General features: G+C 40.2%; 1 protein-coding gene across 11 annotated transcripts in view; it reads right to left on the bottom strand.

Moving 5' to 3' along the window:
• The window catches only part of ptprk (protein tyrosine phosphatase receptor type K), a 130,421-nt gene extending 121,879 nt beyond the window's left edge, over positions 1–8,542 (bottom strand). For all 11 annotated transcript variants that reach the window (XM_036549285.1, XM_036549286.1, XM_036549288.1 and 8 more), the window contains exon 1: positions 8,377–8,542. In XM_036549285.1, the coding sequence (XP_036405178.1) occupies positions 8,377–8,449 (73 nt within the window). In that variant the 5' untranslated portion in view covers positions 8,450–8,542. The remainder of the gene's footprint in view (positions 1–8,376) is intronic.
• Between the last annotated feature and the right edge of the window lie 8,311 nt (positions 8,543–16,853).

The raw sequence follows: 16,853 nt of genomic DNA, 5'->3' as shown, positions 1-16,853 counted from the left end.
TGAACACGGATGAAATCAGACAACACCTAATGCAAAATACAGTTCTAATTGTCAGACCATACAAAAAACCTGTCTGGCATATACCCAAGCCGTCAGTCAAATGAACTTGAGAGAGGGCAATCCTGAGAAGACCTAAGCAATCCTGTGTTTTTCTATTTATACCTAAGAGCAGAGCTACTCACAGCTGGCCTTGAGGGCGCAATACCTGCAGGGTTCACTCTGATTCTTAACTGATTGAACCAAACACTATCTTGATTAAACCCATGAAGCTCCTCGCTCTGGTATGGAGTGTTTACAGATGCGCTGAGAAACATGCGCTGTATCCCCTTAGTATTTTTACAAATACGTTTCTTTGATTTGCCACTGCTGTGTCTTGCTTTCTCTCTCCCTTTAGGAAAAACAAACTGTCCACAAACATTGGATTACAACATCACTAACAAAACAGCATTTTAAAAATTAATACATAATCAGAAGGACATTTTCTTTGGGCACTAAATTACATTTCCAATAAGGCTGTGAAAATTATTTTAATTTCATCAATGCCACACAGTAACAAGAGTATTTGAAATAATTCATTAAATATAAGAGGCACTGTTTTTTCAGGAAGCCACGTTCCGACTTGGTTATCTGATTGGGCTGACAGAACTCCAGGTATTCGACCTTCACATATAGGCTACCGCCAACATTCCAATTTCTCTATTAGAAATGGGCTGCCATGAAACAATGTTAACCTGACCCTATCAAAGCACTCAGCTGGATGTAAATGATGTCACTGACAAACAAGGGCTGAACTCTACACCCCTCGTCTTTTCTGAATATCAATGAGGGGCATCTCACAAATCCCAATTCATCTCCGCGCAATGTCAGACGAGCAGGCTCTTTGCCATACGATTTACATGCATCAGGTATTCAGCAGAGATTTTAAATCATGGTGGTGGATTTTTTTTTAGAGTCAAGTCTGGACTGTGAACTGCCATGTGCCCAGAGATCATTCTGTAGAGAAAAGTGCATATCCAGAATGCTGTAGGCAGGTTCTTCAAATTCACCATTCAATCCAAGATGACCCCCGTTGATCTCAGTTCAAACATAGACAACCATACCTAACTAGCACCACATGTGGGAAAAGTCTCAAGCACAGGCCTGAGAAGAACGCTGCTTGATGGCTGGTTTGCGGCCTCTTAGGACAGTTCTATGGACGATCTTTTCATGTGGCCATTAGCTGCACATTACCACATGTGAGGGGGGGGGGGGGGGGGGGCAAAACAGCAAACATCACATGGGCACTGTTTTTCTTTTGTGTAAGCAACTCCACTCTGAACATAACTCCCATTGACAATGGCTGTCACACAAAGGCTCTGGCCTTAATTCCACTAAGGAGTGACATTCCGCCCCAGTCCAGGGACACACACGCAAACAGTTCTCTCCTTACGTGGCTTACAATATTTATCTGTTGGGTGTGAGATGCAAGCTGAGAGCTCTGGGGCTGGCTTGAGAATGCAATGTGGGAGGTGTGCAGAGAAATGTTTGAGATCCTTTGTTTAAGGAAGGGGCCGGAGGATTCAGTTCTTTGTACTTTTAATGCACCAGTAAGTGACAGCCCACTTGTCTCTCCAACCGGCGGGTGGGAGCAGCTTAGCATCAACACAGAAACAGGCAGGGGAAGAGCGGCGAGGGCCATGCGGTAGGGATTCAGATCTGTATTATTAACATTAATTTGCACAGACTTAACTATCAAATCCTCTTTCTACCAGTCTACTTTTTTAGAATTCAACAAGCAAGACAACAAAAATAAAAGTCATTCACCAGCTGCAGAGGTTTACACATTTCCTACAGAGGAAAACAGGCACGTCCAGGCTAGTGGAGCCTTGCTCATGAGAGAGACTCATAGTCTTGGTCACATACCAATGCCCAAACAGACACTAGCTCAAAGCACTTTGTCTTACTTCGGTCTGACAGAAGAAGCCATTTCACTTAGAAAACATGCCAGTCTGAGGGTGCAACACAGGCATATTTTCCCAAGTCATCAGCAAAGGTCAACTTTCACAGATAACCACAGCCTTCAATGGTGTCTCCACCTGAGCTCAGTATTGTGGAGAGAATGTGAAGCTGGACGGAACCATAGTTGTCCGACTAGCAGCCCTCTGCTGAATAGGTGGGTTTGCGAATCAAATCTACTTTAAGATGACAATTGTCTTTCTTCACTGTAGGTGGAAATGTTGTAGTTGTGAGCTATATTGTACTACAGAATGACATCACCTTGTTCCTTACACCCTTAATTTCAATGAAACCTGTATCACAGCTCTGATTCCGATGAGCACAATGTTTTGTATTAGAAAAAAATGTACTTTCTAGTTTTTTGTTTGTTTGTTTTTTTAACAAACCATATATGGATGTTTTAAAGTATTAAAAGATTAATAACAAAAGTTGTACAATGATGTCTGCAAATATGAATAGCTTTTAAATAATCTTAAACCAAAGACTTCAATCAGGAAGCAGAATGCGAGCTACTGAACTGTGAAAGTGTGAGTGTTTAGTATAAAAGGCTAATGATAACCAGCAGACCCATATGCAGGCTAGCTAAATGCAAAATAGAGAGTTAAAAAATCCAATTACCCACAAGGTAAATGTGTCAGGTCTGGCATTGTACACAGTGTTCTCGGGTGTAGTGGTTATGTGCACACACATCTATACACCATTTCCTGGGAAAAGTACTTGGTTGTCCTTCAAACCATTTTCCACTCAGACATGGACACACTCCACCTGGGTCCCTGGTAGAGGCTAAAGCATCACTGTCATCAACCTGACCAACACTGAATCAGCCTGTCTGTAACACACATACAAAAGCAAACAGCACTGGTCTTCTGCAGAATTTCATCCAGTTGTTATGACAATTAAGAGTGTAACTTAGCAACACTTTAGATCCGGCTGTACTTTAAAAAAGAATATGCGATAATTTATTGGCAACCATTTCAAGATTAAAGGAATAAGATTAAGTGACACAATATGCAGAAAAACAGTTTACAGGGAACAAACTAATTTACAGCACAGCAATTAGTATCTAACAAAATACAGTAGACTGTGCACTGTAATGTTTATGTACATTTGCATTTTAGCACAGTCAGGGGATAATATGGAGGAATAATGGCTTACTTTGTTTATGAAGCCTTGATGGGACTGACATGTGTATTACAACTGCTGAACAAAGATTTCAATTCCTACAAGAAATATCTTCACATGAAGGTCTGTCTGCCATATGTGTGAGTTTCTTCATCTGGCAAGCTGGTATTTCTATTTCTCTTCTCATACGCACACCCACACTTATATAGCTGCAATTGGACATCTTTAGATTACAGGTTCATTTTGAAACATTAAACAAACAATTCTTAAATGTGTAATATTTTAAATACATGCCTGATTGTTCTGCATTACTGGAGCAGACAGTTTGCACAAGATTTCAGAAACCCTGGCATACAAAACAGCGTAAGAAAAGTCGTTTATTCTTGTTCCAAAGGGCAGGACCCTGACAGTGGAGCAGGTTTAGTTATTTTACACCAGAGTGTTGGAGACTCCCATCACATGACCATGTCAGAGTATTAAAGATATAAACGGAAACACAGCCAACCAAGGAGATCTCCAGGTCAGTTTACAAATGTTTCCTCAATCAGGTGTGTGCAGTAAATGAACTGAAGTGTTAAATGATTGGAGAAATACTTCACTTTTGGTTTCCCACATTTCTGTTTATTTTGGCTGAGAAAACAAACCTCTGCTCAAATTCAACACACTTCACTTAAGGTGTCACAGTGCGGTGTCAGATGACACCATTTACACTCAGATAAAGTGCAGTCATTCTGTCCAGACAAGGTTGCCGTTATAAAATTTCAGAGGACTTGGAGGGCAAACTTCAAAAAAGGAACCCTAATGCATCAATCTTTTTGTAGATGATGTTATGACACTAAAATTTCTGGAGGTAAGGAGACTGCTGCCACTACCACCAACAGCAAAACACCAAAATCCTTCGTCTGAGTTTTTTTGCCGTCTCCTGTCAGGAATAAAAAGTCAAGTCAGCTCTTAAGAAAGGGCTTAAAGTGCTGCTTCAGAGCGGGGCGCCCAATCGCCGCTCCCGCCGTAATCCACAAAATGCTGCGGTGACAAAGAGCTGGGATAACTCGTTCCCGCTCCTCCACTCGAGTGGCCCTAGCTGCAGGCCGTCCGCGCGCCCATTCCGAGTGAACGCGCAGGCGTCCTGCACGGTGACAGTGCCGGACACCCGGCCCCCGCATCGGGGGGACAGCTCTCGCTCGCTCATTACACTGCCGTGTCATAATGGCGCACAGAACAAAGCTCAGGGCCCGGCCAATGGAGATAGGCACAGATCCCTGAACCAGAATGGGGTCACCCCTGTTCTACTTCCACAAAACAAATGACTCCCATTCACAGGCACTGTGAAAACATAAAAGCCATTTAACCCTCAAGGGTTTTTTTTTTTTTTTTTTTTTTTTAAATCAGCTCTAGGTACCAAATTCTATCTGATTTAACACAAGCCTAACATGTCATGTTTATAGATATGAAGTTTTTTCAGTGTTTTAAAGCAGTTATATGCTGACAAAACATTTACATTGCAAGTTAGAATGCATAAACCCTAGGAAAAAATTATGCAGGGCTTGCTAAATCTCAAGGAATTAAATTAAGAACTCTTTACAGTTGCAAAAAATACTTGACATGTTTTGTCAGGTATTGATTTATCATGCATAATCTCAGACTTCAGAAAACCAACAAGAAATACCTGGCCGGGCTACAAATAGATTCTGTTGAGAGTGTGCAAAAAAGAAGTACAATTCCTACACAAGTGCTGCGATAAGCAACTTCTGACTGCCATCCAACCTGCAATAAAACAAAAATATCTGGCTGCTTCTGCTACAGTGAACCATCAGCAGCCTTCAGTAATAGTTTCTCCTTCGCATTGTCTCTCAACAGCCCAGGGTCCACAGTGAGGGTGTGTCTATTAAAGAGCCATTATCAAGAACAGCAACCAACCAGAAACAGCAACTGAGCACTACCTGAACATCGCCATGGATCTATGCTCAGACGCAGCTTGGCTTTTGCGTCTGCTTTCAGAACTCACAGACGTGGGTCCCCAGTCAGACGGAGTTCATGACCGTAGATCCTCCAAAACTAAAGAGGATTCAGCAAGACCTTTTGAGACCTTTTTTTGTTTGTCGTTACTGTTCTTCAAACAGTGGTTTTAATTAGCAATTATTTGCAGTTTAATGCCTGCTAAATAACCGTTTTCAGCAGTTACTGAGAAAATGCACATTCAGTGCTCAAGCCTGTAAACCTCTGGCGTGATCATGTGCCTTTTTTTCAGAACAGCGACTGCAGACCCTCTTTGTTTCTTTAAGGCATAAACAGAGCATTGATTTCTCCCACTGGGGGGGTGGGGTTCCTTTTGCCTGTTGGGGTTTGGTTCCCTTGTCCCCAAATGGACTTGGTCAGAGGCCATAGAAGAGTTCCTGGAAGTCAGTGCTTGTGTGTTTCTCTGCAGGAAACTCACCAAACATTTGTTAAAGAGGATATATTTCAAGTAACGCATTGTAAGGCTACTGCTCCGTATTTAACTTCAAATAGTAATAATGATTTGAAAATGATGTCATAATTGTACTGTGTTATAGTCTTCATTGTGGAAATCCATGCAATTTGCAAAGAAACTGTACTTTAACTGACTGTATCAATATATACATTATTGACAATCACAGTAGGCGAAGTTGTAAAAAAAGGACAGCTTTATCTAAATCACTGACCTAAGTAGATAAAGACAAACTGATAATTCTATGATGTACTAGACATAACAGAGAATCGTTAAGAAATATAATGGCTTCTTTTGTTGTCCAATCCTAAAACATCTACGTAGTATTTTACAACCATCCCTCTTGGGCTCAGTTTAATCTAAATACAACTGAATTAAATCTCAATTCGAGTAAGTTTCACTCTCAAACAGTTTTAAAAACGAAAGAATCAACTATGGCTAATAAAAGAACCATTAAAAATATTAACATTGTGTCTAAGTTTCTGTACATGGTATTAAGTGAGTGTCAGTCACACAGAGTAAGATGAGCATGTATCGTGGCAAAGAACGGCAGCCCGGGATCCTCATGGAGCAATTAAGAAGAACAGAGCCCCTGTCACTATGATAGCACCCCCATGTATCGCACCTCATTCCAAAGTCAGACGTGTGCTGTGGCCAGACAGATTCAACAGGAAATAATACAAAGATTAGCATGTCCATTTTGCTTCCTGATTTCCTTTGTGTTCAAATGTAAAGTGATCTCTGCCAGTGATCAGTGTCTCCACAATTCTGTAAGCATAATTACAGCATTTGCTAATCAATCTCCAAATAGTGTAATTTGGCATTTGTCATCCTGCGTTTTTGATTAGTGTAATTCAATTAATCCATGGTTAAGGCTTTCTGATTAATTAAATCAGCAATTATACAGACAGCTGTATTTTCTACTTCTTTCCCCCCTCACCAGTGAATTAATCTCTTGATGTAGGTTGCATTCAAACAGATGTGGGAAACTGGTGCTGTTTTAGAGAGGACTAGAATTTTAATTTGGAAGCCCTCTGTCATAGGCAGTAACCTGGAGCTGTTTTGGATAATAGATTTACAGGCCAGCTAGCCAGTAACCATAACCAGATTATATAATGCGTATACAAAACACATGGCTACAACATTTATTAATGACTGTTGAATACTACTAGATGGTATCATGGGCATAAAATATTTGCAATTTAAACATGAATCAAGAAATGCATGTATGGAAAAATAACTAAGAGTAGGATCTTAGCAAAACATTTAGAGCGGAACCCCAGATTCACGGACATTAAAATAACAAACGTTTCCCTTTGCACATTAGCGTTTTAAATGCTTTGTAGACAACAGGACTCCGCCCTCCTGCGGATCTTCACACACCACTGTGATACATTTGAAACATGTCGCAGGTAAACCAGTTAATTGTACTCACTTAAACGAACCAACATGAACTTTTACTTATTAGGATGCATTCTAGAAATATTTTTCAATACAGTTTAAACTCGTAACCTGCAACAGTTCTCCAATATTCACTGAAAACACTAGTTACAGAATTGATGGAGAAAGTAAACGGTGGTGGTGCATTCCTTAAATAGTTTGAAGAGTGGTGTCGATAGGGGGTCTGGATCTTATAGTTACTTTCTAAAGAATTGGTTATGCAGGGACAAGGATCTCTCTCCACTATAATGCTTTAATTTTAGAGTACACCTTCCACTTAACAGAAAAAAACAAAAAATGGTTAAAATTGAAAGTGCTAAATATCACCATGTTTATCATAAAATGTTCGTCTTAAACATGACAGAGGGTGATTTAGGCTTTGGGATTAAAGCAAAGTGTAAAAACGATTCATTTTGCTTTCCATACCTGCCCGATATATGCAATCAATACAACTTAGTTCAAAACTTGCGAAGATGTCCGACAATTGAATCCACTTGTTTTATTATTCGTATATAATCTTTTATTTAAGTAATTACAATAAAAACCCATGTATTGACGTTTAGCCACGCGCATGCCGCACAGTATAGAAGACACTGGTTTAGTTGGTCACTTCCAGACAAATTCAACCATAGAACGAAGTTCATAAGTGCGTGCAAAATAAAACATTGAAATTATTTCAGAGTAACTCCTACAATACTGTCAATACGGCTCGCCAGAGCAACGTATCAATAACGACACTATTGACAAATACAGCTAAAACGTGTAACTGGAACACTGACCCAATCAGAGACGCTGAAAAGCATGCATTCACGGGATCTTTGTCAAAAGTTGCCAAATAAAATAGCATTGTGTGTACACTGACACTATGTTTGAACAGCGTCGCATTCACCTCAGCGGGTGAGTCACTGAGAATACAAAGTTTAATTTCAATCGTTTTTCAAGGCGAGCCCTTCCTAAACCACCGTACGCAAAAACACGATCTCAAAAATACACGACAAATGCAGTAAGTTTAACTTAAATTTTAACACCCGCATACGTGCCATTCCAACACAATAGCCGGACAGAGGGAGTGCTCGAGATCGCTTTCAAACCTATCTTCGGGATGAATTTTTTCAACATTTGCCTTAACTACCTGTAGTTTACACATTTTAGAAACGGAATCAGAGTACAGTAACTCAAAATCAAGCAATGCAAATTGCGGATGAGAACATTACAAATAAACCTAATGGTATTTATAAACTTCTCAACTTTGCCAAAGTGCACACCTTGATGGGAACGTTTCCAACTAAATCGCCTGTAACTTTCCGCGTCGTTCGAAACAGTAGAATGTTTAGAAAACAACTCCAACTTACCGGCGGTGAACTGCGATCCGACTCTTAGAATAAGGGAACACAGCAATAATGTAATGAGAGCGGTCGTATCCATGCTTGTTTGTTGAGTTTTTAAAGTTTAAGAACTGTTTCGATCGCTTTGGTTATTCCTGCCGCTTCGTGCGCTCCATTCTCACGTCTTTCCTCACTCGGCTACTTTGTTTCTCGGTGAGTGGGAGAAGGTTCATGACGTCAGCTTTCTCCCCGATTCAAACCCCGCTGTTTGAAAACAAGAATTTCTCAGGGGGGTGGAAAGCGCCCTCTGTCGTTATATAGCTGCAACCTCAGGTGGAAGTTTTTCCCTTTTTACGAACAGGTTTTTTTAACGAGCGAGCGTCAGTTCAGAGCAGGCGCCGCGCAGATCCATTAATCTTTACATTATTTGAACGCGTGAATCTCATCAGCTGTGGTCCAGCCGATCGACATGATGTAAAGATCAGTGGATCTCTGCAGGTTTGCTTTGAGCCGATGCCCGTGAACGAGCAGTACATTTTCAGGTAGTTAAACTCCAATGAGCGATTGAACCGCGAAAGGGGGATTAACAGTCAGAGATGAATGGGCTAGGATTTTTAAATACAGTCCGAATTCGAAGTGACAACAATGGAGCACCGTCAAGACAATTTACTGCTAATCTGATTTCCAAATATACAGAAACACCAACCTATATTAACGTGGTTATCAAGACATCAGGCTGTCGTTGCACCGACCGGGACACAGTGACTTTCCCTTCAGTCATTGCCGCGTGTCAGCTCGATGTCCTCATACTAACTACCACATACATTACCACCTTTCTTTCGCAAACTCAGCGAGGCACAAGCCTCCCGCGGCTGAGTGTCTATTGTACACTTGTGGTAGTGAATGTGCGTGCGTGTATTCATGTCTGTATAAATGTGTGTACAAATATATGCGTGTCTATCTGTGTGTATGTGTCTGCATGTTTGCGTGAATGTGTGTGTGTGAGATTGTGTATGTTCACTGAAGTATGTTTATATGTAAGTGTGTTGCTGGTGAGAGAGTGTGTATTTGTGTCTGTATCAGTGTGTGTATGTAGTTGGTGTGTTTGGTGGGAGTGTGTGTTTGTGTGAATGTGTTTGTGAGTGTTGGTGAGTGTATGTGCATCAGTTTGTCTGTTGGTGGGAGAGAGAGTTTGTGTGTGCGTGTATGTGTGTGCACGTGCATGTGCGTTTGTGTATGAGAGAGAGAGTGTGTGTGTGTGTTTGTGTATGAGAGAAAGAAAGAGTGTGTGTGTGCTGTTATGAGGCTCTTTGATTATTGATCATGGCAGATGTTGCTCCTGACTCACTTCAGCATGAGTACCACTCTGTGAGCTGGCACCAGACTTAAATTTTAATAATCCTTTGGCAATATCCCACAACTGACACCAACATAGCGTGGGCTGCACACCCGCTAGAGAGATGTCAGTTTTGCATTAGACATTTAAAGATTACGTCACAAGTACATTTTAATTCCACATATTCTAATCAGGCAGCATTTCCATGCCTCAGGTACATGTAGTGTCTATATTTCAAATTCCAACTAATGAAAAACTTGACAGTCTCTTGAGCCTGAATGAATTTGTTTGCTTATGCTAATGCATACTTTTTAAAGTCAGTGACTTAAGAGCTGTGTTGAGCTTGGTCCGTTGCTATATGCAGTATACTTGTAAATTCTGTTGCAAATGCATATATACTGCACTCTTAAATCTTATCAAAAGAATTTTAAAATGAGTAACAGCTTCAACGTCAGAATTATTTAACATAAATACAGTGTAATAATGTGTTCATCTCAAATAGGGAAAGTTTCTAATGTTTTAGGAAATGTTTAGAAAAGGAAAAATCAAGCATTATTTAACAGGCTACTTTACAAAGGGTAATAGGGAATGATATAGGATATTAAAAATAGAAAAACATTTTTAAAGTGCTGTTTGTTTTTTTATGAACTGAAAAAGAAGAAACAGCCAAACCGTGCTGGCCATGCATTGGCCCCTATAACATCAGGCGACAATGCAATGCCAACCTTTAACCGTCTGCCTGCAGCATTGTCAGGTCTGTTGGATTCACACAAGGACAGAAGGTTTAAAAAGAGGAGAAGTGTAACATGACTGGATTTGATGCGGGCTTGTAATTATACACCAGAGACAGCAAGCCTGTCGAAGCTTTATCAGAACATGCAGCTTTTCTGCAGACCATAGAGGCGTCTGCTTGAGCCAGGGTTTTGAGGAGTGCACGGCACCGCTGTGTAAACATTCCAAATCAAAGGCCTTGTCAAGTCTGACGCTGAAAGGAAAGAGGCAGGGGAGTCTTCTTTTGGAAGGTGCCAATTTCAGGCGTCAAAACTGTTTGGACAGCGTATTGTCAGTTCTCACCTTGAAACACCTACCGAATAACCCTGAGACACTCACTCTCAGATTCACAAGAGGGAACATTGGGTGAGGGCACAACAGCTCTGACAAAACAAGACAAGATTTGAAATTGAAAGAAAAAAAACACAACAACCCAAAGACAACAGAGTGAATGTGTTAGAGCTGCTCAAGGCTAGGGGTTGGTCCTTAGTATCGGGGAAAGCAAGGAGCAAGGAGAAAGAAATATAAACAAGCTCTTCAAACAGCCACTTTCATAACAAGAACTATGTGTGTACAATTCCACAGGGCTAAAGGTATAGCAGCCTTATTAAAAGAGCTTTCTTCCCCAGCAGTGCTTGAGAGGCAGTGAAGGCAAGGCAGAGCGAGAAGTGCTTAAGCAAGGAGTGGGCTCATCCGCGACTCTCTGACACCCCGCTCTGCAGATGGAGTTCTGCCATTGAGGTGAGATGAGGAGATGGTGTTTCGCTCGGATCACATGAAACATCACAAATTTTAATAGACAGAGATACTATATACTGTACCACCAAAGCAGGAACAAAAATGGTATCTTGCAGATGTTTTCTTTTTTCCTTACCACTATGATTCATAGCTAACTAGTAAGCCTAAAAAGACTGTAGCAAAGGGCGAGAGCAGTCACCCCAACCAGCTTCGAACCTGGGTCTACAGGGTACCAAACATGCAACTTTGACTGCGACGCCAAAGAGCCTGGCTCTTTGGTATGGCAGTCAGAGCACATACTCAACCGTAGTGACGGCACTCTGTCACAAAGATTTGATGATAAAGATCAGGTTGATGAATCAATTGATATTTATGCAATCTACAACCTGCAATTGGTTCATGCACTTGTTTGATAGCATAGGCTATACCAAAGTAGTGTAGTAGCATGGGTTATATTTCACAGATTATCAACAAAAGCCCCTTCTTTATGACAGCTTTTCTATTGACTAACATTATCACTACAGGGTTTATTAACCCTGCCACTGTCCTGTTTGTAATTAGCCCAGCAGCAACTAGATTATGGGGCCATATTTACATGGCTGGGTCTCGTTCAGCTCAGCCAATAGTGCAGTGGAAAACAAGGTGTGCCAGGGAGCTGGGTTTCAGTTTGATGCTAGGAAAAGAGCATTAGTAAGTATTAGGATAACATGTGTTATTTCTCATCAGTCTCTGGTGTATGTGTTCCAAGATTTCATAAAATCATGTTTTTCAAAAAAAAAAAAAAGAAATATGGGCAGGTAACAACTCAGAGCTATGTGTCACTAAAACACCTGCCTATTTAATCCTCTTAGAAACTATTTAGCACCCGCAGCAATCCACAACAGTGTCCACGTGACGCAGCAGAGCACTGAGTCACACTCTAGAAGGAAAGACAGTTTCAGCTGCAGCTCTATGAGGAAGCCAGTACAAAATGTCCTCTAGGCTGATGTCCCTAAACACCACGCAAGTCAGATGGGGCTATAGGTCCAGTCTGCAGCGAAAGTGAAACAAGGTCTTCTGTAACCAAAGGATCCTTCTACACATGGGGTTATAATTACTTTAGTGTTGAAAGTTATTTGTTGTCACACCTTCAGACCTGTGTATTGGTGACCACATAAATCTGACTATTACCCATAATCATTTTAAACATCTTTGGAACACAAGGTCTTCAATGTATGTTGGAACATTTGAATCATGTCTGTATGTGTTTAACCTATCCCAAGGCCTTTCTCTGACTGGGTCATAGATTACCATACAATGAAGATTCTTTCTTTTTCACACGATGATCTTATTGATGGCGAACACACATGTCTTATTTCTCCAAATACAGACCACTGCTTTAATACCAGGTACTGTTTTTATACTGAAAGGTTTGGTTTGGTTTAAAAGTTGCCTCAAGGAAAAAGAAAATGTTCACAGCTCTGAAATGAAAGAGCACTTTCCTTTTTAAATCTTCAGTACTACATCCTATCACGTAACCTTGCTAAGCTTTGGAGTAAAATTGATTTCTATCTGAGGCATCAGGAAAAAAAACCCAGGGAAAGTGATTGAATGAACCAAACATTTATAAAAAGCCTTGGGAAGGCCATTCACTTGTCATGTGCTTTGTTCATCCTCCTAAATATTTCCCAAAGGATCCATTTTTAAATACTTATAATAATCAATTTCTTTAAAAAACAGATGTGTTGAAATATAATTGTAAGGTACTGCTACAAAGCTTCTTTTGAAAAAAATCTGTTGGCGCTCCTGCTATAACATTAGCCAAAAAGTGTGATGAATTAAGTCTCTACAGATCCGTATCAAAACTTGTTCTTACCATTTGACATAGAAGATGATGCATGGCTCAGTGGGGAATATGTACTACAGCATTTTAAGATAGATGAGATGTAAATGAGCCAAAGTTAAATCTTATGATTAATTTCCAATTATGTCTATAATGTTTTGTTCATAGGAAAAATAATTGAAAATCCAAAGAGAACATTGAGAATATGCATGTAAAATCCAGATTGTACATACTGAACTCATTTCCACAAAACTCGATTAAACTCTTTGACCATCAGTTAGGTACATACTCAGATCTTGGTGGAATAGCTTGCACATTAGTGTAAAATTTTAATGTTCCAATAGTCAATTTGCTTAGAGAGTTAATTCCTTTATGCCAAAGCTTACAGATGCATTACAGTTTGCCTAAACAATGGGTGACACAGAAGAAACCACACCTTTCCCATGAAACAAGATCTGGCTCTTCATACGGTGGTACCATATGGTTCTTCCCTTTCAATGCAGGAATAAACTGAATGGATTAAAGCAGCCTTAATTATTTTTCAGTCTGCTGGTGATTGTATCAATAGTCACATTAAATACTCTAGATCTCATACACCAGCTGTGCCAATAAATGTAAAAGACAAAGAAATGTAACTGACAAGTAGAAAGGCCAGGAGCAGTTGCAGGTCCACGGCAACAGCACACACGCTCAGTTGATCGTCATGCCATCATATCAATGTTCTCTGTGCCTCATTAGAAATAAATAAGGCAGGAGAATAACTCCTTACTGCGGCAGACCGCTATTCCGTCACCAGAGGCATACTGCTGCTTCAGTGACTCACTTTGACTAAGACTCCTGTCCTCTTGCCATGTACGTTATGCCTGTCCAGCAGTGTGGGCTCAGTTCTGAAGCCTAGAACACACAGTACAATTTTAGCGGCAGCAGCAACCAATAGGAGTTTGCTATAATCACTGCTCAAATTCGGCACGTGTATGCTTAACAGCGTGACAGTATAGATCTTGTCTTGTGACATGTGCAAAAGAGCAACAAGGAGCAACACCTCAATACCTGACAAGTCAGACAAGTCTTCTGGAATCACGGTGTCGGGTTTCACGAGCTGAGCTTACATCAGGCATTGCTAACAGCCAATGAAAAATGCCCATTTAACAAAGCAGCTGTTACCTAGTCGGTGGTTTCCTGTAGAACCACAACAACAAAGAAGCAGTGAGGGAGCAGTGGAACACGACAGACGCCATGACAACAAGACATGAGCACCAAAAAAAGCACACGTTATACAGAAGTGAAAGGTGAGGAGCTTATTGAGCTATGATGACAGCATCAGCCTTTATTTGTTTTAAAGTTTGTTTGGTAGCACTGTAGACTCTGAAATGCCACTGTACCTGTGACTTCCCTGTTTCAAAACCTGTTTGGATTGTCAGCATGACACCAACATTTCCACACAAAGAGTTCGTTTACAAAAGTGTGGCAAGGACACTCAGTAATTTTCTCTCTGATTTTCAAAACCCACACCACAAGCTTAGGCCCTATTTAGATTGTATAAACTTAATTCTTGCCTCCTCCCATCCTTGCATCTATAGCTATATACTGCTCTGAAGCATTATTCAGACACATTTGTTTGAGACTCATGTAACAGCTGATGCTACCTATTTAAACATTTTTCACGTCTTCAACACATTTACAATACTGCACATTAGCAGGGTATTTTACCAGCTGTGCCGGGGGTACAGCCAACCAGCAGTACCTGACGGATGTCAAATATATCCACTGTGACAATATGCATTATTATATTGATGCACTTTAAACCAGAGGTGTGTTTGTGTGTTTACACCATCTTTTTTCTGCAAGCACATGGCCGTGAGAAGATTAATAGCTGAATTCTGTCCAGCTATCAGAGAGTACATAACTGTATACCTTTTTGTTATGAATAAATGAATACTATTAGGAGCAATTTCCTAATTATTAGCAATGTATTTTACTTTGTCTGTTGCAGCATAATTTATTTTTCAACTGGCTTGAGTAATCTAGCTAATGCACATGTCAGAGAATGAGAGCAAATGGAGAGAAAGAATACACACAAAATATCACACTGGAGCACCTTCAAGCACTACCCCTCAAGCACACAAATTTTAATTTAAAATGCTGCAGGAATCGTAAGGCTCTCTTGTCTGCCGTAAACTTGCTGTTCAAGTTTTGCCACAATCTTTAATGAATTCACTGTTGCAAGTTCAGGCAGTATACATCAGAAAACAGCTGTGACATGTGACCAACAGTGTGTTGGGTTTGATTGAAACACATTCAGAGAACCTGTGGAAACTTAGAGACTACATTTACTGCACCGGCAGCACATTACACATGATTACTGAAACAGTGCATTGGTGTTCGGGGAGTGCTTACACCGTAATAGCATTACCATATTTTACATACTCAAGATTTGAGGACAATAGATTTTAATGTATGAATACATTGCTAAAGTAATGGAGTATTACAGGCATCTCAGCATGTGAGAACTCTGGCACACAGCATGTGTATATTTCTAATATCCAGATTAGGGAGGGTACAGGGGATCAGAGAGGTTTTAGTGAGCAAATTCACTCCTCTCCTAAATTTGTATTTGTCTCCATGGACTTCCCCTCAATAGCATATTACTGGCCCAGTCAAAATACAAGACATCTGTCATATTTTACTATGTCTAGTAATATTTATTATTATTATCACTATTATTATTAATAACAATAATAATAATAATAATAATAATAACAATAATTATAACAACAACAACAGCAATAATAATAATAATAAATTTTCCATTCAACTTTTGTTGACAAATATCAATTTTGCAAAACACACAGAAGGGATAAATCCCTTTAAAAAAGTTAATTACATAATGTTATGCTTAAACAATAAAAATATCCTTAAAGCTGACAAGGATGTTCAGAATTAACATTAACTGGACAGCTATAGATACTATCATTTAATTTATCTGAACAACAGTAAGCACAGTCAAAGGCGGGACATGCCTTGTGCAGGTATATAGCTGAGCTGCAGTGTATGTGCCCAGTAGCTACCAGGGAACCAGAAGGGAAATGTCACAAAACAAAAGATGGCAAAAGCAAGGATTGCAGCAGTAAACAACCTGCTTATGAGGAATTTTTGGCCATGCTTGCCTTCATGCATGGGTGCATAAATGGGCCCAGGTGCTTAGCTCTCTGTACTGTGTTAGAACTAGCCACATCCAAGTGTATATGCCTTTTAGTGTTCAGAGGAATAGTATCCACCAGTCTACCTGGCCTTGGACCCGTTCCAGCAGCATCAGAAGTAAACTGCTCCTACCCCTGCCTCTGCATGCCAGCTGTTTACACAGCATGACAGAGAAGCACTTGCAAATTTCAAAAATGTTTCGTCAGAGCATGCTATTTTCAAGTGTGCCTTTGAACTCCTTCTTGAAAACTAGCTACAGAAACATGGAAACAGATAAATGTGTCCACAACCACTGGTCTGCATTATTTACTGCACTATTCTGATGGGTGTTTTGACATTATTGATTGCGGCTGCCATAGTCAAGAGTTAATCATAGTTAACTTTGCGGCAACTGAATTTCATTTCATTAGCATTCAAGTGTAGTTTGACGATAGCTAATGTGAAATGAATGTCAGCCTGCTTGTTTGGGGGAATCAAATTAAATTCCAAAGAATGCCCTCCAAAAACAATTGAGCAGCACCAGTTGGAAAGCGCTGTGATGAACATATGCAATTTACAGGTATTATATCATCTGATGTTGGTCGTAAATTATGACTGTTTCAAATTCATGAACACAAGCACTTATGGCGATTGTGC

The sequence above is a fragment of the Megalops cyprinoides genome, chromosome 17 (assembly GCF_013368585.1).
Source record: "Megalops cyprinoides isolate fMegCyp1 chromosome 17, fMegCyp1.pri, whole genome shotgun sequence".
In the NCBI taxonomy this organism is placed as follows: Eukaryota; Metazoa; Chordata; class Actinopteri; order Elopiformes; family Megalopidae; genus Megalops; species Megalops cyprinoides.
This window is presented reverse-complemented; position numbering and strand designations above follow the sequence as displayed.